Here is a 23,416-nt window from a genome sequence, read left to right as displayed (position 1 = left end):
CTGAAGGTTGCGGAACAGTAGTATGAAAGGAATATATTACTCTTCAGGAGAATTTGCAAGTAGATACATGCTATATGCCAGTGGATCGAGAATGGATGTACAGGGGCCGAGACGGAGGCACCACCAGCGCGGAGTGCACTACAACGACGGGGAGCGGGAGAAGTACCCCGAAACGGCGTGTATGCGCTCCGTAGGCCTTCTATACACCCCATCGGGGCGTTCATGCGGGTACGCCTCACGCCCTTGCGCTGCGGTGGCCGACCTGCGTCGGCGACCTGTCAAGCACGCAGCCGCACAGCGACGGCGCGAGCTACAACGAGAACTCACGGTAACTTTCTAATTTTTCTGCCCTGTGCCCTCCGTAGTATCCCCCTGCACCCTTCCGTACCATCGCGGACCCCACCCAATGTTGCGTTCGCTCGCAATTGCAGTCCGAAGTCACCGTGGTGCTAGGAAACCGCGATTTTGAGACTTGGTTGAAATCGAAATTGAGTTGCACCATGCCCTCGGGCTCGACGAGTAGAACCAGAATATATAGGAATCAAGCAGAAACTCGCAGGCGTTGAGGAGCAATGGCCGTCCGAAGGTAGAGGTCGCCGCGTGCAAAAAACGCACGTGTGGCGCCGCGCGACATGACTTCCCAAAACCGCAATAACGTCAAGCATGGGTAGTCAGTGAGCATACACGCAGCAGTACAAAGTAGTAGCTTCCCGTCTTGCGCACCGGGGCAGATGGTTGCAGCCTGCCTCGTGGTGGCTGCTGTGGCGCGGCAGCCCGGCACCTCGGCCGGAAACGTATCTTCGCGCGAGCGCGAAACGTCTATCAATATGAGTTTGGCTGTAAGGCACAGCGAATTTGACTGCCAGGCGCTCAATATTCAAATTCAAGGATCGCTCCGGTAAACATCTCCGAGTCCTTGCCAAAACGTCGATTCGACATCTAAACAATATTCGTCAAGTCGGTTTCCTATAGTGCGCCATGGCCAAAAAGAAGGTGGCAAAGGCCATAAGCAAGACTGCTGCGAAAGCAGCCAAGAAAGCGAAAGCCGTGCAGAAGGTTGAGCGGAAGGAGAAGAAGACAGCGGGGAAGTCGAGAGAGGAGGAGGAGGATGACCAGGACCTCGAGGGGATCCTTGACAAGGTATGTCCTACCCTGCGCGCCAGCTTTTCAGATGAAGAGTGATGTTCCGGGTCGGGATCAGTAGATGCAAAGAGAGTGGGAGGAGGCGCATAAGGTCACCGAGGAGCTCGTGGAGGGCCCTCCGAGCCGACGAGCGAACGCTACGTTCACGCCATGTCCTACTGGAAATTATTTGTGGGCGATTGGTGGGGAGTTCTTCACTGATGATAATAAGGCTGTACGTAATTTCATTTGTTCTGACTCTCCGAGTAGCGACGCTCAGCCCTTGATCACTTCCCTGCAGTACTTCTACAACGACGTTTTCCGATATTCGCCGGAAAAGGTATGTCACTAGTACACTGGTGACTACTAGATCAATACTTGAACCTCATTCCTGTCGCTACTCCAGGATGAGTGGCGGAAGTTTGTCTCACCGACTTGTCCGGGACCTCGTTCGGCACATGCGGTCGTTTCCTCCCCTGCTGGAGGCGGAAAGCTGTACCTCTTTGGTCAGTTCATCAAACCATCTGGATGCTCTATGCGGCTGACTTTACCACTGCCTAGGTGGCGAGTTCTCGTCCCTGTACCAGAACTCGTTCCACCACTACCGTGACTTCTGGTGCTTCGACATCTCCGCGCATATATGGGATCGAATCGAGACCAAAATGCGGCCAACAGCTCGCTCGGGGCACAGGTACGCGGATGCTCCGCGTAGGAAGCATATCAGGGAGCTCATACTGGCTTTACTAGGATGGCCATGTGGAAACACTACGTAGTGCTATTCGGTGGATTCTATGATCCAGGGTTCAAGAGTAAGTCAATTACATGTCTCCATGGGTCCAATATGGCTGACCGGCCCATGCGTTCGTTAATCAGCCAACTATCTGAATGACCTGTGGATATTCGATACTCAGGAGTACAAGTGGCGCCAAGTCGAGTTCAAAGATGTTGATCACAAACCCTCGTACGCCATTGGTTCCTGGGTCTGGTCAAAGGTTGCTGACCAGAGCATGGCAGTCCACGCAGTGGTTTCTCCTTCCTACCCACTGCAGACGGCATTCTGTTGCATGGTGAGCCTCACGTTGTTGCTCGCAAGGATGAGCTATTGACCTGAGTCTCTACTTTGCTTCTAGGTGGATACTATAAGGAGTACCCCAAGGGGAGTCGGCCAATCGGAATCATGTTAGACGATACGTGGTTTCTCAGGTATGTCATTACCGCACCATCTACTTGCGGGTTTCAAGAGCTCGTTAATACCTTCAGAATTACTGTGAACGAGGCGAAGGAAGGGAAGTCGTCAGCTGAGCCTTTATTACTGAAATGGGAGAAGCGGAAACGAAGGACAACGGCATTTACACCATCTCTGCGCTCAGGGTGCACAATGGCTCTGTGGGCGGCGAAGAACATAGGGATTCTCTTCGGTGGTGTTACGGATGACGACACAAGTGAAGAAACGCTAGAGAGCGTGTTCCATAACGACCTGTATGTCTTCATGAACTGTCGACTGTCTTGTGCTTACCGGGGTTGGCACAGGTATGGCTATCAGATTACCGGCAGCGGGCAATGGGTCTCCATGATGCTCAAGAAGCCAAAGAAGAAGGGCGGTGGCAGCACGAAGAAGCAGAAGCCTGCAGCTGCAGCTAGTCGAAGTCAGAACGACATCGAGGACGAGAATCTCGGTAGTGATACGGAGTACGGCAGCGATGATGAGGTGAGAAATCCACGATGCCGTTGAGACTAGCGTTGTTGACCTCTTTCCAGTCGCCCAGGGATCATGCCGTTGCGAACAAGAAAACACCCATGCCTGCTGGCGATGACGTGGATCCCGACGATCCGGAAATCACGAGGCCTATGCCTCGATACAACGCGATGCTCGCGGTGCTACGCAACACCTTGTACATGTAGGCACTCCACATTCTCCTTCATACGAACAACGGCTGACGTACGCATCAGCTACGGTGGTATTTTCGAGCGACCGTCGCGCGAGTATACCCTGGACGACTTCTATTCACTTCAACTGGACAAGATGGATCGTTATACCTGCTTGAAACCCAGCGATGTCACCATTGCTACAACCGGCGACGACGAGAGCAGCGACGAGGACGAGGATGAAAGCGATGACGAGGATGACGACGACGAGCAGACAGTCGTGGACGAGCCCATCGAGGAAGCGCAGAAGCTCGCGAAGGAGCCAGATGAAGACATCACAGCAGAAGAAATGGTAGAACTGACAGAACACGAGGTACGCTATAGCACATAACGCTAGGTCATGTCTCATACGCAGACAGGATGAGTTGCGATCCAAGGCAACTGCATTCATGGGCGTGGCAAAGGATAACACGCGGTCCGCAGAGGATGTGATCAGCACCCCTCTTCCGGGCGAGACATTGGCTATGTTTTATGCCCGATCACGTACGTCCACGTTCGACCCACTCGTATTACTCATCCTGAAATGCCATCCGTAGGTGAGTACTGGACACAGAAGGCTTACGGGAGCAGCGACAATCGCGGAAAGCTACTCCGTAGAGACGGGTTTACGCTCGCAGAGGAACGTTACGGTAAGACTCATGCTTTGCTAATGCTCTCATCGGCTGAGCCCCTCCTTGCAGCTGCATACAAGCCCATACTGCAAGAGGTCGAACGAATCCTCGCCGAGGCTGGTTTGGATGAAGAGGAAATGCGCAAAGGGGCTGCGGCAGGACCTTCAGGATCCAGTGGTCAGAGTCGGAACCGACGGTAACCTCAAAGCACGCATTTCTAGATTTACGCCCTATGGCCCTGTGATACAACATATGGTCACTGCAGCATATCACCAATGGACATTCCGAGATCGATGCACTGCAAACCTACATATTTGCTCTCTCGTTCAGCGTTGTCCTTTTACATTTCTACAGAGGTGAAAAGGATGACTTTATGTCCTTCAGCTATCCCTCCAAACGGCCCAGTCGTCAACGCCAACATCCTCTCCAATATCCACGTTCTCTCTGGTAGTGTCACCGCTGTCCGAATAGCACGACGGATATGAGAAATACAGAACGCCACGACTATCCCATCCCGACAGTAAATGACGGATCTCGTCTCGTGCCTCTCGTAAGGCCGACGTCTCCGTCCCTTTCAGGAGGGGATAGCGCTCCAGGTCGACGGTCACTCGCTCAACAGAGGCAAAGATCGGACTACCAATTACGCTTCCTGCAGTCTTCTTTCCAAAAGAACCTTGACCCGTGGAAAATGGGTCATGCGGGACGAATGTCTGCGAGTCCGTATTGATGCGCAAGTCGATGCGGCGTACTTCGCAAGTGATGCCGTCGAACTCTGAAAGCGCCTGTAGCATTGCAAGGCGCGACACCTGAAGTGTGGGCGTGTCTTGTCGGACGCTGATCCGGATCTGAAGGATATACCGACTCGTTTTGCCGTAGATAGTCTGCACGGTCACAGCTTCTACATCGGGGTTGTGTCAGCGATACGTCTGACAATGTGGGTAGATTCTCACCGTCTGATGCGGTAGTATACAGTGTTAGTCTTTCTAGGCTGCCACCTATTGCGCGCAAGGTTCGTCCTACAAGTGATGCGCTGCATGGTCTGATGTCAAGCGACTCGAGGGTATGGTTGGGAAGGCTCGTGGCAAGCCATTGGAGCAGGCGATCGCCGTGGGTATATGACGCGACCCTTGCATGGAACGTATCCAGTCTCAGCAGTCCTGGACCTTCGTCAAGAAGAGGCAGAGTCAAACGTCGGGGAAAGGTGGTGTCCCACCCGACGTCCATCATCTTCAGTTGACGGAGCCGCGGGAAGCAGCAGACAAATCGTCGCAAATCGTCGAAGCTCCCAAAGGTGCATCTTCGGATATGGAGCATCGACAAGGACGTGAAGGTCGAACACAGATCGAGTATAGGGTTGAGGAAGACCAGATATGCGATCGCAGTACTACCTCCTCGAGGTATTGCATAGAGATGCAGGTTCTCCATGCGCAACCACTTCACGGGGGAGCAGGCAGCCTTGGACAGATCCAAGTACCTTGGCCCAGCGACAGGGGACAATATGTTGACTCCGTCCAGCTCGAGGGCGGTCAAGTTGCGAAATGCCGATATGAACTGTCGGATATCCGCGGAGCTGCCAAAGCGGCTCCCATCGATACTGATGTCAATGACCGCCGCGAACGCAGTCGTCATAGCGAGCGTGCTGGAGTGTGGCCTGCGACTCGTCCAGTCTATGTTTGACAGTCGGAGGAGCCGCACGTTAGGCAGGAGCGAGCCAGGGAGGCGGAGAGGGAGGATGTGCAAGAACGGCTTCTCCTTGTCGTCCGCGATGTACAGCTGCTGCAGGTCGCGATAGAAGTGGCGCGTCTTCTTGTTGTTTAGCAGTCTGGAGATGCGGTCGAGGTTCTCGAAATTGTTGATGGTGAGAACGTGGCCTCGCTTCAACAGTCGTCTGCTGGCGTCTCGCCACGTCCGACATGTTAGGGCGCAGTTGAACAGCGTCCATGGGTCATTCCACAGGTGATCCAGGATGTGGTAGACGAGGTCCGCAGGAATGGTCGGTGCCGTCGAACTGGGCCATGCATTAGCGTGATCAGAGACCTGAACTTGAAGGTAGATCGCCTTACCACATTATAGAGGGCTTCGTAATGGACCAAGTCGTTGACATGTACAGGACCGCGACTGACCAGATACACAAAGGCCAAGCAACTAGTATGACGACGCAGGACAACCGGGTAGACCCCCAGGATTGCTCACTGAAAGGTTCTCTACGTCGATTGATGGTCGCTCACACGGATGAACCAGAAGTTCTGGATCACATCTGACGCGATCTCAACAGCTATATAGTACTTACCTCGTGCGATGGAGTGTGTGAATCATTAATGTCATCGCACCGACTCATCATCGTCACGGTGATCGGGATTCGGGAAGATCCCTGGCAAGCCTCATATTGCCAAACCGATTCCAAGGACAAAGCCCAGTATCACACCCACCGCGCCCATCGCCCACCACGACTCCAGCACGCCACCCACGAACCCCCTCCGACCTCGCCGAGCACCAGATCTAGAGTCTGGTGCGAACCACAGCCACATACTAAGCACGGCCTCGATGCCGCCGACACTGTAATCCACCTCTTTCCGCACGGCCATGCGCCGCATCATGACCATGTACCACGCCATAATTGTCCCTGCGCCGACGAGCTTCGGGAGTTGGATGGGGAACAGGGCCCAACAGCGAGTGAGGACAGATGCAAGCAGGTTGAAGAGGGCAGCTAGTGCGTGATGCAATATACTCCGGTGAGATGGTAGTGCAACGGGCGATCCAAGGTCAGGCTCGGGCAGGGGTTCCAAAGGAAACTTTCCTGGCTCAGTGGTACCCGCTATGGCGGCTTCGAGCGTGCGAGGCAGGTCGGGGCAGAGCACTGAGAGCCGGCCGATACCGAGCAGGTCCGCGTGTCCGTGTTTGAGGACGGAAGACATGAGAGGCAGCGTGCGCAGACCACCCGTGAGGAGGATCAGAGGGGGCTTCGAGAACGGGGACGCGGCGAGCATCTGCTTGACCTCGTGCGCGAACGTTGTGAAGAACGCCTGTCTGGGAGACAGTGTCTTCATCATGAAGTCTGCGCGGTGGGAGGGGTCGTCAGCAGGCTGGGTGGCACTCTGTTCGGCGCGTACGCACCGGGGTCTTCGTAGTCGCCTCCGCTGACTTCGATGAAGTCGAGCATTCCCCATTCAGCAATCTCGCGGACATGCTCGAGGGCTTCATTGGGCTGACTTGTGCTGTGGTCTGCGTTACGGCGGTCGACGTAGTCGGCTGCGTTCAGCTTGATGCCCAGTATGAAGTCGCGGGGGATCTTGTTATGTTCGCGAATGGCGAAGACAATCTCGCGCAAGAAGCGAAGTGCATTCTCCGGAACGCTATACTTGTCTTCGCGCTTGTTAGTCTGGTCGGATGGAGGGTGCGAGATTTTCAGTGACTAGCATGTCCAAAATGCAGGCAAGAAAACATACCTTGGACGACATGAACTGAGCTATGAGGTCTGCGGTGTGCATGTGCCGTCAACTTATCTGAACAGCCATGCCACACCATAAGCACTACTTACAACCATGCGCGGCGTGCAATTGCACCCCGTCAAATCCACTGGCGGCCGCAAGCTCTGCCCCTCTCACAAAGTTCGCCACAACGTCTTCGATATCGGACAAACTCATCGGACGAGGAGTCTGGAAGAACACAGTGTGCACCAAGCGAGACAGCCCCGCCGACCCGGCCCCCTCCTTCTCCGACGGCTTCCGCCCAACAGGGACCGCACTCGGCGCCATGGGGGGCACGAACGGCCAGCGGCCTCCAATGACGTTCGTCGACTGCCGCCCAGTATGCGAGAGCTGCATCACCGCCAACGTTTTCTTCTCTCCTGCTATCTCCTCGCCCTCCGCACTCCCATACTGGATCGTCCTTGCAAGCCGCGCGAACGGCTCGACCGTCTCGGGTGTGAGGTGTGTCGGGACGACCATGTCACGGCCCAGGGAGAGGTGGTCCCCGCAGACCTGCACGTTCCCCGTACAGACCATGCCCCACGCGCCGGCTGCCCAGCGCGCGTAGAGCTGGAGGTGCGCGTCGTTCGGGGGCCCGCCGAAGAGCGCGGCCATGTGTTCGTACATGGCTACCTACGCGGGGGTGGTATGCACGCTGGTCAGTGCTGCGCGGGGAGTGTGTATGCCTATGAACTCACCTTGACGAGCCGGTTGGGGATGGTGCGTCCGCATGAGAGCTGGAGAGAGGAGAATATCGTGCTGGCATCCTCTCCAAACAGGCCCTCCGAGTCAATGTCATGGCTGCTCGAGCCATTTGTGTCTGCAAAGACAGATGAGATGCATACTCAGTCTCGTCCTGCCCCCACTACGCACTTTGGGTCATGTATGATACGCAGTTCCCATCCGACCGACACAGTTGTCTGTTATGGCGCGAAGCTGCGAGTCAGGTAGGCGAAGGAGGAGGTCAACATTGTCTACGATGGTTAGAACCGAGGCCGCACAATGGCCATACATACGTAACGCGCTGAGCGCTCGGTGGTTTGGTCGCCTCTCCCATCATCATGCTCGCCTTCTCGCATGTACAAACTATCGTCTCAACTGACAACACTCGACTATTCGCAGAAGTACATTCGCAGCCAATGGAAAGAACTTGACCACCGGACTGCTTGCTACATTCGTCTCGCCGTGGCCAGACCAACATGAAGTCCTCGAGCCCAGCCGGAGCGGACAGAGCCTATACACCATACCCTACAGCCTTGCTGCAACTTCGATTGCTAGCGATATAACGCTCGCTTAGTTCTACACTAAAAATACAGTCCCTTTGGCTGCCTGTCGTTCCTCTTGGTCACTGTAGGGCTGGCCGCGCTCACTCCTCAGCATCCAGCTCCTCGTAGTGCCTGAACAAACCCAAGCTGAACTTCTGCCTGCGCCCACTCGCGATGTACTCTTTGATACCCTTCTCTCCCTTCACACGCTCGTACAGCGCAAACACGTCGGGATACTCGCCGCTCTCCTTCACCGCGCCCATGCGCCTCGGGAAAGCGAACAGCAGCCCATCAATGACCTGGTTAACACACCGACATCAGCGAACCGCGACTTCCATAGGCAGGGAAGGGACACGTACGTGGAATAGGACGAGATCAGCGGTAGTGGTCTGCTTTCCGACCAGGTACGTCTTCGCGCCCACGGCCGTGGCGGGGTTGCTCGCAAGCACGCTCTGGAGGTGCTTCAAGAACTTGGGGATCCGCAGCTTGCGGAAGTCCTCCGCACGCGCGAGCGCCGCCTCCTTCTGGTCCTCGTAGTACTGCGCCGACGCGATCGGGTGGTGCACGTCGTGCGCCTGTCCACGCCGTCAGTCTCGCTCTTCTATCATTGGGATGCTGGACCCCGATTGGCCACGGAGAACGCTCGAACGCACCTCGTTGCAGATATCCAGCGCCGTCAGCGTCAGCTGGCTCACAGTGGCCCGCTCTTCCTCCGCCTCCTCCCTCTCCTCCTCGCTAAGGCCCGCCTCGACCACCCTGCTCCCCTTCTCCCCCGCCAACTTGAACTTCGGCGCGAGGTAGCTCAGGATCGCCGGCGTCTGCGAGAGGAAGCGGCCCGAGGGGAGCTCGAGCACGGGCGGCGCGAGGTGCGGCGGGTAGCCGACCTTGGCGGGGTCCGTGATCGTCGGGAGGAGCTTGCTCGCGGTGTTCATCTCGCTGTACGACTCGCCGGCGTACTCGAATGCGAGGCGGATGTACTCGCCGCGCCCGGGGATGCCGCCCCACTGTCGATGGAGTCAGTACTGCGTGAACGTCGTATCGTAGTGTTGGATGTGGAACGTACATAGTAGAGCTTGTATCCGCCCGTCTTCGCCTTCTTCTCTGGGGGCGACATTGTTGTGATAAGTCTGAGTGTGTGCTGCGGGTTTGCGAGGCGGATAAGAGGTCGTAGTAGATGGCTGGTGCAATGGTGGGCGAAGGCAGTTGACATGGAGCGGGCGTCGCGACGCCGTTTTATATCAGAATCTACACACCCTGGCGCGTTCCAGACGCTGACGTCAAGAATGGTATTTGGGATGCCTACCATACGCAGACGGTCTGACTCCTGGGACCGGGCGGGTCCGCCCTGGGCGCCGGCGAGAGGAAGTACACGGTGACTTCGCGGCGAACTCTCAGAAGTTCTGTCTCGACGACCCACAAGCTGATCCGTGTCGCGGTTTCTTACGCGTCTCTCGCAGGTCAAGACTCAGGTGTACAACGATATGCAGAGCGACGCCGAGAACAAATTAGCCATGTAGATGCTTCCGTATGTATATTACTCTTGCGCGTCTAGACCTTGCCGATGAAGAAGTTTCTGAACATCTCGCGCGCGGTGATGCGAACGGTGTGGTACAGGGACCATACGTCCAGCGTTGACGTGAAGACATCCGCAAGGCCAAATGGCAGCATGAGTGGGATCCATCCTACCAACACGCCTGTCAGCTCCCAGGTTCCTCCATGCTCGAACATCACGCACCTCTCGCATACTCGAGCGCATAGCAGCCCTCGTGCATCTTGTACTGCTTGACGTGGCCGCGCGGGAGGTGGTGCACGCTGCCAGCGGGGTAGCGCTCCATCTCGAGCGAGGGCGGGGCGAACGCCCACTGCTCGCCGACGAGGATGTTGAAGTAGTCGTCGGCGGTGTGCATGCCGGTGTGGCCCTCCGTGCCGAGCGGCGTCCCGAACACGATCAGGTATTCCGTGACGCTCGCGTGGATGATGTACATCGCGCCCATCGCGCCGCCCGCGTTGCTGAGCACCCACTCGGACGAGTTCGTGTTGAGCGCGATCTGCGAGGACCCGTACGTCGAGGTGAGGTTCGTGACGATGTAGTCGATCATGTAGTTGATGTCGTTCGGCTCGGGGGCGGAGGCGACGGCGGCTTGTGCGAGTTCGTGTAGGCTCGTTGGGTCGAGCACGTACCAACGGTCCTGAGGAGGCGGCGTCAGTCACGGTCCTCGATAGCCAATGTGAGGATGCGAGAATATGCTTTCGAGCCTGGGCGTCGACTGCACTTGAAGACGCACAAGCTGCCAAACCATTGCACGATGTCATTTGAAGGAAGTAGACGGTTCGCGCTGGCGGCAGGTCCGCGTCGGCCAAGTCCTGTTTGGACAATGTGGGCTCGCAGTGTGTTGAGCGACCAAAGTTGTATGGTACGCCAGCAACGACCATCCACACGGCATCAGGTGACAGGGATACCCAGACCCAGTACCTCTGTTCTGCTACGCTGGCATGGCGGCCGCAGCAGCACGCTCCCGAACAACCCACGCCAATATCGTCTCCGCACAAAGCTCAGAATACACGTCGCCCGAAACACTCACCTTAACCGCATCCAAGCCCTTGCACACCGCCCATGCGGCCGTCAGCCACGCCATGCGCACGAACCATTTCGTCGCCCAGGTGAACGCGCCACCCTCGGGCTGCGCTGCTGAAGTCGACCGCGATTTCGTCTTCGAGGCCATGGGTAGTCGAGGACGTGGCACGCGCTGACAGAGAACAGTGTTGCCTGAGAAATATAGCGGCGCTGGCGGGTGGGCGCCAACGCGTGCATCGTACCATTTCGGCGGTCGCGTTTCGACGCGTCGTGGGCGCTTGTGGACGCGTCGCCGGCCGGTGCGGTCTGGTCAGCAACCGTGACATTTCTCAACCACCACCTCGGACAACATTCCCAAGCAATGTTTAGACGTGTTAGTCGTTCATAGTGCTCAAAACCTCGTCGGAAGAGACTAGCCATGCCCCCAAGGCACGTTGCCATCCTCGGAGGTGGTTTGACCGGCCTTTCGTCCGCGTTCCATATCTCGCGACGCTTTCCAAACACGCAAATTACTCTCTTAGAGAAGCAGAATAGACTGGGAGGATGGGTGATGAGCGAGCGCGTAGAGGTACGCGTGCCCTCCGAGACAGGATCGTCAGTACGGACGGCGAGGGTCCTGCTGGAGTCGGGCCCGAGGACGCTAAGGCCAGGCGGGCAGGCCGTGCTTGAACTTGTGAGTGGAAGTCTCTTAACTACGTTGATTGAGAAGCGAGGGGCCATGGAGGAATTTTGCGCGAGCGGAGAGGTGTGTCATCGGTCACTTGTGCTCCGGAGAGCAAGAAACTAATGCCATATCCCTCCGGCATTCGTCGCGGTCACTTCATGGTAGATCATCCAAATGAAACGTCCGTCGCAGTCCTACTGATCTCCATCTCAGGTCAACCTCCTCAATCTCGCCCCCTCCCTTCTCACCGTCCCGCGCACCGCACCCGCAGCACTCAATCGCTTCCTGCACCTCCCCGGCAGCCCTGGGCTCCTCCGCATCCCCATGTCTTTTGCTTCTCTCCTCACCTCTCCCCTAGCACCCACCCTTGTCCGCGCAGTATTCAAAGACGCCTTCTCCCGCGGCACCAGCCCTCCCCGCGCTGCAGAGGAAGAGGACGAGTCGACCGACGCCTTCCTCACACGACACTTTGGCGGGACATTTGCGCGGACGTTCGGAAGCGCACTCATACACGGGATATACGCCGCGGACGCGCGCGACCTGAGCATACGCGCGGCGTTCCCGCAGATGCTGGAGTACGAGCAGGCGGGCGGCGGGAGTGTGATCCGGGGAATGATAGCTACTGCGCTCGCGAGGAGGAAGGATACGGGTGAAGTGAAGGAAGGAACGTATGAGTTGGGTGGGGTGGAGGGGCTGATGCAAGGCATGAGCGTGTATTCGTTCAAAGAGGGTACGGGAGAGCTTGTGGATGCATTGGAGAGGGATCTGGAGGGGAAGGAGAGCGTCAGGGTCTTGAAGGGCGATGGTGCGGTAAGTCTGGGTAAGGGAGAGAGCGGGGATGGCTTCGAGGTATGCCCACATCCCACATCACTTGTTGTCTGCAAGCCGACTCAATATGTACACTCTGCAGATTCGGACGGCTTCCGGCACGACCCTCACACCCTCCCACCTCGTGTCCTCCCTCCCCCTCCCCGCGCTCAACGCCCTCCTTCACTCGTCCTCCTCTCGCGCACTACCCGCCCTGCCCCACCTCACCGCCAACCCAACCTCCTCCGTGACCGTCGTGAACATCGTGTTCCCCGGCCCACCGACGTCCCTCCACCCGCCCGGCTTCGGCTACCTCGTCCCGCGCCCTGCCTCCGACTACGCAGACGGGAACGCGCTCGGGATCCTGGGCACCGTCTTCGACTCGTGCGCGCTCCCAACACAAGATCCCGCGGATGCGCCCATAACGAAAGTGACCGTAATGCTCGGCGGGCCGTACTACACGCGCGGACGGTTCGCGCCCCCGCCTGTCGACGGGGACGGGTCTCTGAGCAGCGAGTATGTCAGGCGGCTCCTGGACGAGCTCTCGCGTCATCTCGGGAAGCAGCTCCCGGCGCCGCTGTTGGTGAGGGTGCGGACGCACGAAGCGTGCATCCCGACGCCGACGCCGGGGCATGTCGCACGTATTGCGGAGATGCGGAGGGTGGTAAGGGAGAGCTGGGGAGAGGCGGCGGAGGTCATCGGGGCGGGGGTGGACGGGGTGAGCGTGCCGGCGTGTGTGGAGGCGGGCAGGACGGTGGGCAGGAACTGGTGAAAGCGACGAAGATGCTCCAGCCTTTCGACCTTGCGTTGCGACTTGTCATCGAATGCATTGGGACGTTATTCTGCATCTGCATCACGCGAAACAAAAAGTTGCAACATTGACATTCGCCGCTTCAGACGCAGGGTGACGGCGCGTACATCATTGGGGAACCGGGCGAGGAACTGGTCATGAAGAATGTCGGCAATTTGGCAGTGGAGGTACTGCTCTTCGATGTTGAGTAACTTAACCACGGGATACCGCGTGGTGTGCATATCGATGTGATGCAGAGTAGTCATGCAGATATGCCCTGAAGTGGGCTGCGTATGCTGGGGGACGCTGAGTCACTGGCCAACGCGAATACGTACACAGTGTGCAGCCGCGACTACTCTAAATGAATCGCACTCTCTGCGATCAGCTCAAGAGCCCGTTGAGAGCGAGGTTGGATTGAGCACGGGAATTGTTGAATGTGGCTACGCAGAGACACATATCAATAGCGAGTCACAACGAGCGAAGGGCACGCACCTAGTCAAGCCCGGTAAGACGGTCATAGAAGGCGTTATTTTTTTGCCATCTGCGTCCAGAGCCTTCTTCACATTGAAAGTGGCAATGATACTCGCTATCGTCCACCACATGCTATCGTCCCCAAAGCGCTGTCCAGGACAGATCCTGAAGTTTGCATATAAGAGTAGAAGGATTTGCAGGCTTAAATTGCGTACCGTCGTCCGAATGAGAATATATATTCACGTGGATCAAGCTCTACAAGGGACCCGGGCTTGGGGTCGATGAATCGGTCCGGGTTGAATGTGTCGGGATCCTTATAGTAGTTACTATCACGCCCCATTTGCCTGGATAAAGGCGAAACCTTAGTTAAACGGATCCATGCGAGGAGTATTATAGTACGTACCAAATGTTAGCTATGACCGATGTTCCTTTCGGAATGTGATATCCGCGATACTCATCGTCGTCCATGAGACGTCGTGGGATGCCTAGGTTGATCTCAGCTGAGGTAATATTTTTGTAGGTTGTAGGACGCACTGATAGGCAACGGCGGGTTGATGCTAGGTTCCAACAGAGTGTGAGCCAATGTTACAGCCAGACCTAGTGAGCAACTACACCAACCGATAGACTTCCTTGAGAATCGCGTCCACATAGGGCAATGAATTCCTGTCGCTGAGGTCAGGAAGTCTTTCTTTGCCTACAACCTCATCGATGCTCCGCTGTGCCTTCGCATACACGTCTTGATGAGTCACCATTTGAACGAGGAATGAATTTAGTGTTATGGCTAACTGCACAGTGATTTTCGGGAGGACATCCTTGTCGATACTCACCGCTTCGTAGCCAGCTACAGGCGGTGTAGAGGTGAGACTGCGACCAGAGAACGAGCGGGAATTTGACTGACCGATGAACATCGTGAAGGCTGCCACCTTGATATCATTATCCGAGTTGGTATCTGACTTCAATGTTTGCGCCTCCGTGGCAATTGCAACGAACGATGCCTTGTCTTTCCCAAGTGCCTAAGACATAGTCAGATGATCACGTATTACCCCATCATATGCTAGAGCCGGATCACCGCTGCCGTCCGAGTCCGGGCATCTTCAAACGCTGAGTCCATGACATGAACCAGCAACGGCCGTGTCTTCAGAAGTCCCGCGTTAAATAGGCCACTGAGCACCCATGAGGGCACGTATTTTGCTGTCCAATAATCAGCAAGGTCCGGTGATTGAGTCTATCAACTTAGCACGTACAGAACGGAAGAAAATCCAGCACGACAGCAGTTGGAGTTGTTATTACAGTGACAAGGGTGTGCAGAATGGTCTCTGCGTATCTGAGGATGTTCTCATCCTCCGTTTCCCCGTAAGCAGAGCCCATAATCAATGCTGCGGTAAAGCTGGCAAGGTATCAGCACAGTAAAACTGGAACGAGGGTCTATCTTACTGCTTGAGGTGACTGTCAAAGGCATCCGGATCTTGCGACAGGCGAGACAGTAAGCCAACTATCTCCCGCTGCTGGACAGGGCGAAGGCGAGCTAGCGCGTCTTGGTCGCCGAGGCCTACTTGCATTAGTTTGCGATGCCGACGCCATGTGTCGCCATACCCGAGGAAAGCCGTGGCAACCTCAAAACCCATACTGACCACACGAGAGCGTCAGCACAATCGGGAGTGTCGATGGTTACGACCGTGACGTACACTGTGATTAGGTGGGATGAAAACCTGTCAGAGTATTTCGCCCCCCGATGCGCAAGCAGCTCCTTCGCCACATGGATAGAGTTGATCACCAGAGTAGGTCGTCGAAAGACCTTCAGGCAAAAGACATCACCTATTTGTCGCATAAGTATTTTGGCCACTAGGGCCGTCTCGATGATAGAGGTTTACTCACCAAACATTTGTCCCCATTTCCTGAACTGCAGGTACGGGAAATCCATGGGAAGCTGATGCACATTTCCAAGCAGAGGGATAGGCCTTGGCCCAGGCGGCAATGGAAGCGAACGGGTACACCTATTTCCCCACTGAAAGTAACGGAAGAAACAGTACGCAGCGAGTGCGATTACACTGAAGCTTGCAACCGATGATAACGTCGTGGGCGACATGACTGGTCGCACGCAGAGAAGTGTAGGGAAGTATGTCCTGACCAGTACTTCATCATCGCAGACAAGCCCTTATATCTGAGGCTGGCCATTCCCAAGGAGCGGCCAGATGGGGCCGGCGAGACGCCTGAGACACCTCGGGTACCGGTTCATGTGCGAAGTGTTCGACACAGAGGTCAATTGGCCTACACCAGTATTGCATAGCTGTACACCTATGCTCCCGCATCAGCAGCGGCGTGTCAAGACAGTGTCCGGTCATTGAAATCGCGGCTGCCACCGTGACGGCAGAGACATAATAAGCGTCCCATCCAACACCGATACACCGGCGCACATAGTTCCCCTTGTAAGTCCCCACGACGATCCGAGACAGCCCTATTCCAAATCCATTTATCGGTGAGACACTCGCAGTCACGGTCAGATGAATCAGAAACAACGTCACATCGGAGAGTCGCCCAACTGCCGATTTTTCTTATCCGCGTGCAGTTGCCAGTGATGAGGGTATGTACACTGAGCCATGTATGGCCAGCGGTCCGCGGGCTGGGCGTCACACTTACAGTATCGGCGATCGGGTACGGAGGATACCAAGCACGTAACCTAACGTGAGTTGGATACGTCGAAGGGCCTTCCGGGGGCCTCGAATTGCCACGATTGTTGGAACATACAGAATGTGTCGTGAGCGAGCGTTCCGCCCACGGAGAGTGTATTGTGTAGTAGGGCGGCAGACGACTTCGAAGCCATCCTATGATAGTATAAATAGACGCAGCGTGGTAAATGGTAGGGTGTACTCACCTCTGCCCCCCTTAAACTTGAGACTTGCAACAATCCTGCGTCGCGTCGTATCTGCCGTCGACCTGTTGGCATGAGTAGTTTGTGGCCAAATTCGGTTTGAAGCTATGACTGACCTCGTCACGGACAAATCGCCAATTGTCGCCACCAACGCATCTTGATTCGTGAGCCACATTTGCTGAGCAGCATCCCATCCAATCTATGCGGCGACTAGACAGAAAGCCAGGCTTCCCAGTAACTAAACGCGGGTACTACAAATACACGAATAGGCAAATGGGCCTGTCGTATGACCGTCCACAGGTAGTATATGAAACCTGAATAACGTGTCTATCGTCGTGGGGTCATGAGATCTACCTCATCCGAGTCCCATGGTACCTGCACAACGCCTATCGCGAACTCCCCTGACGCCGCGTCCTCGTCCTCGTCCTCGAAGCTCCCAGGGAACCCGCTATCTCGCTTTTTGCCTGTGCTCACGCTACTGTTCCGCCACTCCTCGTCGAGCCCAGTAGGATTCGGCTCGGACGAGTAGGCTAGCGACGGTATTGAGTAGTCCGCAATGTCTTTGGAGTAGCTGCTGCTGCTTTGTGAATACCGGGGATTTGGTCGATACGGCGAGGGCATTGCGATGAGCACAGAGACATTGACTGCGCGGACAGGTGGGGGCGGTGCCTCCGGTAGAGAAGGGTTGAAGGTGCCAGCGGCAGTAGCAGCCTGCACCTGCCGCATTCGGCGCAGTGTGCGGACGGCGATGTATATTGAGACGAAGGGTACGAACTCCAAGATTCGATATCCTCGAGGGAGCTCCGGTATTTGCACCGGCGGTGTCGACGATGACGGCAGCTCCGTAGTGGGATCATGTTTCTCCTCGCGGACATATGCGACGGACAGCGGCTTGTGAAGGAGTCACAGTCAATATTCGGCCCGTCTAGGAGCGAACGCGCACCGATGCTCACCAAGAATTCGTAGAACTTGCCCATGGCTGTCTGGCATGCCTTCCGCGGGACAACATCCCACAGTTCCGGCACCAGAGGTGAACTGCGGCACTGGCCCGCTGCGTTGCCCACCGCGCGCCGGAGCTCGATCGAGAGACGACGCGTCCCAAAGCCGCAGCCGATGATGAAGACGAAGACAGCGATGAATGTCATGAGGAAGCTGAACGGGAGCTGCCCGTTCTGGGCTTCCGTCGAATTGCCGATCCCGCCGTCGTTGCCTGTCTGGGTCGCGGTAGCCGCGCTGGAGGACGTCGTGGTAGACATAATGATCGTCAGTCCGTGTCAATGTCAATGTCAGAACGCGCGCATGGGGATAAGTAGCAGGGAAATCAGGGGCGCAGAGTCATGAACAAAATATATGACTCGAGCGAGGAGGTGGTAAGGAGGCAAGGCGCGTCGCGCGGCACCCATCACGGAATTCTGCTCTCTCGGGGAACCTGTGGAACAACACGCGCCCGTATACGGAGCTACTGGAACTCCAGTACGGCTGACGAATGGCCATCGTGACGCTCTAGCGCCCAAACATAAGCGTACTTGGAGGGCGCTTGTTGATCCGTGTCGAGATTCGCCGAGGCACTGGGCGTCCGGGAATAGCCCGGAGGCCTCGAAAGCCTAAATGCAGATAGTATACCGCAATATGGACAAACAGGGCTCAGTCTGCAAGGGGACAGTGTCAGCCTGGAGAGACTGTTCTGAGGATAGCTAGAACATACCTGCTACGCGAGAGTGGTCGGATGGACGATGATTTACAATGACGAATAAACGAACACGCACACGAATGTGCGCAATACGGCGCTCCGGGATGCGCGGTGCACTGCCTCTGACTGCCCCAGTACCTCTCCTCGATCAGTGGCGGACTCCCGTTTGACTGAGTCACCGGCGTCGGGCCGGCGACCTGACCTTGGAAGGGGCGTTTCAACAACCCCTTAGTCAGCCCGTCGGAAACAACAAGCAATAACCACAACACAAGGCACAGTGCCTGTGGTGAGTGTATTCACCCGCAGCATATGTTGGGACGACCTCGGGCAGGGGGCATAACTGTGACAGACATGCAACAGCAGCGGGTCCATCACGACGCGGATGTCGAGCAATGGTATGCGGTCATCCCGCGACGATGACACGACGACCATGATCGCCCTCGCTCCAGGACCGCTTGCTTGACGTCGTCGTTGGACGTCTCAGGGTACGAGCACCGCCTGCTGTTCAATCTCGGCCTCGTTGCCCAGCTTCGGGACGGTCATACTGTCCGCGTTTCGAAGAGATTCGATGCGACGAAGCTTGTAGTTCCGGGCACGATCCTCAGGAGTATCGAACGGGTCTGATATCCACGTTGTCAGGAGGGAGCTCAGATCCTCGGCGAAACCTCTGTCATCAGGGCTGCCCAGCACATCGATAACGCCCGCGCCTTGAACTGGCTCCGATTCGACGCGTTCGGTGTCAACTTGAATGACCTGCTCCTGCAGGAAGGTCCATCGGGGTGATTCAAAGAGAAGGGGCATGGGATCGACGATCGGTTCTGTCTCAACCTTCTCCGCGAACTCTCTAGCTTCCTCCGCGAGGACCTCCAATATCTCCTTGGCCGTCAAGTTCTTCTTTTGTACGCGCACCTTGCGCAAGTAATCGGCGGTGACGATCATGCGGACCTTCCGCATGGCGTGCTCCAGGTGAGGCCAGAATGCGTCGTGTTCGCCCTTCACGCTGGCCTCGTCGTAGTTCATGACGATATGCTAGTATAGATTGTAAATCAGGAGCCTACTACGTACTGAAAGTAAACACTTACGCATCCGTGGCCAGCGTCGATGAACTGCTGGACAAACCTGCGCTGGCGAATCCCCTCACGAAGACAGTTGAGGTCGTCCCCTGCACTGAACGGGGAACTGTACGATTTGCTTGCCTGTGCGCGGCTTCGTACCCCAGGAAATAGGACCGCACAGCGCCCTAGGCGATGAACACTTGCTCTGATGGACGGCGTCGTCAGGCAGATTCCCTGCAGCCTCGTCCAGTTGTCTGGGGATCTTGCCTTGTTCGAAGTGCATGATGAAGAGCGGCAACTCGGCGAGCTTCTTGATTATATCCTCGCTATCCTGCCCAGAGTGGCCGGCTGCAGCCTCCGACGCGCCACTATCCCCTGACCCACCAGCTATCGACTGAGCAGCGTGCACACCCGCCCCTGCCTCCGACGGTCGCAGAACGTCAGCGGTAGTATTCCAGCCGGTCATCTGGGCAACTGCTCAATACACGCATATAATGGGGGTCTATTAGCATCAACGCACCTTGTGTAGACCATGCGCCACGTTCTGCGAGTTGCATAGTTCTCAACGGAAGCAGTCTATCTCCCCAACAGCGGGCGGATCTCCCGGGTAGACCGTTTCCTCGTTACGGGAAACGGGAATCATATCATCCAGTGGGCGCCCGACAGTCACCACAAGGTTTGGTATCTGTTCCAAAACCTTCCCCGTACGCGTGCGTGCCCGGAAGGCGCGGGAAGTACCAGAGAGATCGAGTAACTCAACGATATGGCTTCCCAACGCTCGTTCGATGGCTTTGAAAATAGCCTCCTTGAAGTCCAGCATCCCCCTGGTGTGCGCGGATGGCATTGCGTTTAGAACGAGGCTCTGCGATACTTCGTCGTAGGTGAACCTGTTCCCCGGTTCGTCAGAATAGAAAATAACACATTCTTGTTCTACTCACTCTATGGCATGGAGAACGTATGCGGCGGCCGTGCTTGAGGTAGTCGCGAGTTTTTTCCCACTCCTCCCTCGACAGGAAGACTCTCTGGTCAATGAATTGATTCAGCTGCGTGTAGACGGTATTTGAACGACTTTACCCTGATCTTCGTGTCTTCGCTATCCTTGGCAACCGAAGGGAAGTTCGGGTGGTTCAACCAGTCGCCATAGACTTTCTCTGCTTGCGGGAAAGTCCCGATGAGCCAGGTACGCGCGAGGAGGACCTTGTTATCATCCTTGTCGTCAATGAGGCTGGTCTTGATACTGTGAACACCAGAGCGTTGAATGCGTCCGCGTCTACGCCGAACCGGTCAGAAAGCCTGGTTGGCGCCGTCAGACTCGGACAAGGTCCCCGTCACTCCGTCGGATAACGCCGGCCCGGGTGGTATGTCGCAGACTCAGCAGCGACATTTGCGGGGCTGCGAGGCGTACGACAGACGGAGGATGTGTAGCTCATGGGAGGCGATTGTACCATAAACACGGCGCCTGACCTCAGAAGTGCATCTTGTGTGTTGCGTAAACTTACCTCGAGAGATTTACCGTCGGCTGGCGGAGGCGCTAAGCGGCCTTCCTGAATAAAAAGAACTTCATTGGAGGGGTAATGCCCGGAAGGGGGGTTTGTTTGTCATTGTTTGTAACTAGTGACATTGGTCTACAATGGGAACGGTCGCATTGACGAGCGCTGTCCACCCGATCGCGAGACCCGTACTTACGCGTACGTTTGATGTGTCCTTGCACAAAGCATTATAATACCCCGAACGGTACATGTACCATCTGTCAAGAAATTGTTGACGGGCCGCCCTCACTGGACTGCAGGTAAGCCGTACATGAATTAACCTATCATTAGTGCGATTAGTGACGTGCTCTAGGATCATCCATCCCGACATCGGACACCCAGGGAGGAGACGAGGAAGATGACGACGACAACGGTGACGTCAACGAGGAGTGTTCGGCCGCCAGTCAAGCTTCAAGACCCACAAGCAGGTCTAAGTCATGGTGGCGCGCAAGCACGGAGACGTAAAGGTGAACATATCTGCGTCTGGGTTAGCGATGTAAGGGAGACGATGAAGAAGCACACACGCTCAGACTAAGTACGGTCGTCTTGATTAGGCCCGCTCAACACCATCCGTGGCATTGTCCCAGCGAGGCGGTGGGCTCGCGGGTTGGCCCAGTACATCTTGAATGTCCGCGCAGCGGGTCCGTCAGGTCCCGTAGAGGCACAGGAGGCCTCCCAAGCTCGGCGTGCCCATGCCTTTGCATTGCTGAAGTCCGAGACCTTACCAAGTACACGTAAGTGAGCAACAGAAGAGGAACAATCGACTCAGAGATAGTCACCAAGGCACATAGCTGGAAGGCGTCGAAGCAGAATGTTGCTTCGTAAAGCGCGAGGTTCTCTTCTTGGAGGAGCCGAAGGGCCAATTTCGCCTGCACGTGGCAATGAGCGAACGTCACTTCAAGGAAGAAAGTGAGTGTACCTTGCGCATGCCCAACGTAGGCTCCTTCAAACACATCCGAACCTCGTCGTACAGTCGCCATATCGTCCCCCTGCGCTGGTCGCTCTGGGCCAATCCCTCACCCTGTAGTGCGCAAGCTTCACAGACACACTCAAACCCAACGCGGTCCATCAAGTCTGCGTTGCGCTCTTGTCGTGTTCCCAACACATCAACGTAATTGATGCACAGTTCCTCGCCGGCCTGCATAGGACACAAGGCACGGAAGACCATAGCTTGCTTCTCGACGTCCCATATGCGCCCGACGTTGGGCGTGCACGAGTGGTTGATGCGTGAGGCGGTGAGGAAGATGCCGCGCCGCTGCTTTGAAGGCGCCGTCTGCGGTGAGTCGTCGCACGGGAACGAATTTGTTTGGAATATCGCGAGGGCGGGAAGAACCTTCCCGCTGGTCTTGTAGGCATTGCAGAGCGTGAAGTACTCGCGCTGCTCGTCGCGCGTACAGTTCGCAAGGGCAGAGAGAATGTTCGAGTTCGTGCACCCCGCATTCTGCGTAAACAACGGCTTTTCCTCGAGGAAGACGGCACCCTTTGGCAGAGGCTGGGTAGCAACAAGTCCCTTGCCTTTGTCCTTGACCCCGCAGACGTAGTATGCGAGGACTTTGGGCGCCTCGAGCTCTGTACCAGGGCTGGAGGGTGGAGGATGCGTGCGCCGGGACAACAGGCCGGACGCGTTGCTGTCCATTGTCAGGCGGAAGCTTGCGGGGCGCTGCAAGTTCGTTGGGCGGTGTACGCTGATTGTGCGCGACATACCGCTCCGAGGCCACTATGGGCTTGCCGCGGCTTCTCTTCGCCCGAGCCTGCGCAGAGGACGAGGCGTGAGGGCGCAAATAGAGAGGAAGAGATGAAAACGCACGAAAAGCCGAGAGGAGACAGGAAGAGCGGGCGGCGGGAACTTGCGGTGGACATTGAGGTAAGGGTGCTGCTCTGTATGGACGAGAAAGAAGACATCATCGTTGAACGGCACTCCAGCGCGTGCCTGATAAGAGCGGGTGCTTTTGACTTGGCAGCTCTGACGCCGTCGCCATGCGTATGCTAAATCCCGCTGAGAAGCGTAGGTATATCGCCTTGTAGGTTCCGGAGATGTTGCCTTCTGCGCAACACGATACATTGACTATGCAACGCATGAGATCTGCATACGCATGCGTCACCTTGTTTGGAGGACGCAGGCATTGCGTCTTGAACCCTACGTTGTTCTTGTTAAGCCGAGCAAACACGGCGGAGGGCACCTATAATACATTGCAATCGGCCCAAGCGACGGGGATGAAAGACTAGCGGAACCGATTACCGTCAATTTCGCATCGTGTGTCGGTTCTAGGACTCAGTGCAATATCGCGATGTGACCAGTCATATCGAGTCCCGACACCTTGGTATATAGTGAGCGAACAACGTGCCACCATCGACGATAAGGATGTTCACCTGCCATCCATGGGTCCCTCAGGCTGAAGCTTTTTCGGAGAAGGCGGGGTGAATTTCCGGCTGAGAAGTTGATTGACAGGATGTGGTATGCCAGTGCGCGCAGTTTTCCATCTAGGCCAGCAATACAATTCCTGTTGGGGGTTCGCAGATCTAACAGCGACATCAGTATACAGGTTGGACCTTTGACGACGACCGAGGACTCACT

The 23,416-nt window shown here is 56.2% G+C and overlaps 10 protein-coding genes across 10 annotated transcripts; 2 read left to right on the top strand and 8 right to left on the bottom strand.

Annotated features, from left to right (window-relative positions):
• Positions 1-978: 978 nt before the first annotated feature.
• Positions 979-4,248, top strand: C8Q71DRAFT_868644 (galactose oxidase; the record flags this gene model as incomplete). Its single annotated transcript, XM_047928309.1, has 16 exons — positions 979-1,140; positions 1,205-1,357; positions 1,424-1,462; positions 1,529-1,628; positions 1,684-1,813; positions 1,870-1,931; positions 1,996-2,083; positions 2,137-2,189; positions 2,253-2,325; positions 2,383-2,601; positions 2,653-2,830; positions 2,881-3,020; positions 3,073-3,361; positions 3,408-3,531; positions 3,585-3,677; positions 3,729-4,248. The coding sequence occupies 16 exons, from the start codon at positions 979-981 to the stop codon at positions 3,857-3,859; spliced, it is 2,034 nt and encodes a 677-aa protein (XP_047778558.1). The 3' UTR covers positions 3,860-4,248.
• C8Q71DRAFT_74463 (uncharacterized protein) lies at positions 4,107-5,634 on the bottom strand. The gene has a single exon (XM_047922956.1). It carries the CDS (start codon positions 5,286-5,288, stop codon positions 4,353-4,355), a length of 936 nt encoding a protein of 311 aa, XP_047778557.1. The 5' UTR covers positions 5,289-5,634; the 3' UTR covers positions 4,107-4,352.
• A 267-nt stretch (positions 5,635-5,901) lies between these two features.
• Positions 5,902-8,156, bottom strand: C8Q71DRAFT_74458 (uncharacterized protein). The gene is made up of 6 exons (XM_047922951.1): positions 8,000-8,156; positions 7,825-7,946; positions 7,198-7,759; positions 7,106-7,134; positions 6,774-7,038; positions 5,902-6,714 (listed from the first exon to the last, which is right to left on the bottom strand). Exons 1-6 carry the CDS (start codon positions 8,007-8,009, stop codon positions 6,041-6,043), a joined length of 1,662 nt encoding a protein of 553 aa, XP_047778556.1. The 5' UTR covers positions 8,010-8,156; the 3' UTR covers positions 5,902-6,040.
• A 336-nt stretch (positions 8,157-8,492) lies between these two features.
• On the bottom strand, positions 8,493-9,505 carry C8Q71DRAFT_708603 (glutathione S-transferase C-terminal-like protein; the record flags this gene model as incomplete). Its single annotated transcript, XM_047920632.1, has 4 exons — positions 8,493-8,690; positions 8,751-8,966; positions 9,045-9,395; positions 9,455-9,505. The coding sequence occupies 4 exons, from the start codon at positions 9,503-9,505 to the stop codon at positions 8,493-8,495; spliced, it is 816 nt and encodes a 271-aa protein (XP_047778555.1).
• A 289-nt stretch (positions 9,506-9,794) lies between these two features.
• Positions 9,795-11,244, bottom strand: C8Q71DRAFT_74501 (C-8 sterol isomerase). Its single transcript, XM_047922979.1, has 3 exons — positions 10,974-11,244; positions 10,127-10,580; positions 9,795-10,073 (listed from the first exon to the last, which is right to left on the bottom strand). Exons 1-3 carry the CDS (start codon positions 11,112-11,114, stop codon positions 9,940-9,942), a joined length of 729 nt encoding a protein of 242 aa, XP_047778554.1. The 5' UTR covers positions 11,115-11,244; the 3' UTR covers positions 9,795-9,939.
• A 1-nt stretch (position 11,245) lies between these two features.
• On the top strand, positions 11,246-13,350 carry C8Q71DRAFT_74559 (Protoporphyrinogen oxidase). The gene is made up of 3 exons (XM_047923012.1): positions 11,246-11,639; positions 11,844-12,479; positions 12,541-13,350. Exons 1-3 carry the CDS (start codon positions 11,385-11,387, stop codon positions 13,207-13,209), a joined length of 1,560 nt encoding a protein of 519 aa, XP_047778553.1. The 5' UTR covers positions 11,246-11,384; the 3' UTR covers positions 13,210-13,350.
• Positions 13,351-13,579: 229 nt separating this feature from the next.
• On the bottom strand, positions 13,580-15,784 carry C8Q71DRAFT_708976 (cytochrome P450 monooxygenase; the record flags this gene model as incomplete). The annotated part of the gene is made up of 11 exons (XM_047920654.1): positions 13,580-13,667; positions 13,720-13,863; positions 13,914-14,042; positions 14,102-14,193; positions 14,313-14,479; positions 14,570-14,711; positions 14,768-14,889; positions 14,943-15,085; positions 15,133-15,324; positions 15,384-15,513; positions 15,574-15,784. The coding sequence occupies 11 exons, from the start codon at positions 15,782-15,784 to the stop codon at positions 13,580-13,582; spliced, it is 1,560 nt and encodes a 519-aa protein (XP_047778552.1).
• A 142-nt stretch (positions 15,785-15,926) lies between these two features.
• C8Q71DRAFT_74410 (uncharacterized protein) lies at positions 15,927-16,919 on the bottom strand. Its single transcript, XM_047922917.1, has 3 exons — positions 16,684-16,919; positions 16,571-16,632; positions 15,927-16,520 (listed from the first exon to the last, which is right to left on the bottom strand). The coding sequence occupies exons 1-3, from the start codon at positions 16,740-16,742 to the stop codon at positions 16,021-16,023; spliced, it is 621 nt and encodes a 206-aa protein (XP_047778551.1). The 5' UTR covers positions 16,743-16,919; the 3' UTR covers positions 15,927-16,020.
• Positions 16,769-18,308, bottom strand: C8Q71DRAFT_74392 (uncharacterized protein). Its single transcript, XM_047922911.1, has 3 exons — positions 18,273-18,308; positions 17,521-18,216; positions 16,769-17,458 (listed from the first exon to the last, which is right to left on the bottom strand). Exons 2-3 carry the CDS (start codon positions 17,821-17,823, stop codon positions 16,895-16,897), a joined length of 867 nt encoding a protein of 288 aa, XP_047778550.1. The 5' UTR covers positions 17,824-18,216; positions 18,273-18,308; the 3' UTR covers positions 16,769-16,894.
• A 3,064-nt stretch (positions 18,309-21,372) lies between these two features.
• C8Q71DRAFT_708822 (SET domain-containing protein) lies at positions 21,373-22,477 on the bottom strand (the record flags this gene model as incomplete). The annotated part of the gene is made up of 3 exons (XM_047920639.1): positions 21,373-21,561; positions 21,621-21,710; positions 21,761-22,477. 3 exons carry the CDS (start codon positions 22,475-22,477, stop codon positions 21,373-21,375), a joined length of 996 nt encoding a protein of 331 aa, XP_047778549.1.
• Between the last annotated feature and the right edge of the window lie 939 nt (positions 22,478-23,416).

Source organism: Rhodofomes roseus (assembly GCF_022264815.1).
Source record: "Rhodofomes roseus strain CIRM-BRFM 1785 chromosome Unknown C8Q71scaffold_11, whole genome shotgun sequence".
NCBI classification, from domain to species: domain Eukaryota; kingdom Fungi; phylum Basidiomycota; class Agaricomycetes; order Polyporales; family Fomitopsidaceae; genus Rhodofomes; species Rhodofomes roseus.
This window is presented reverse-complemented; position numbering and strand designations above follow the sequence as displayed.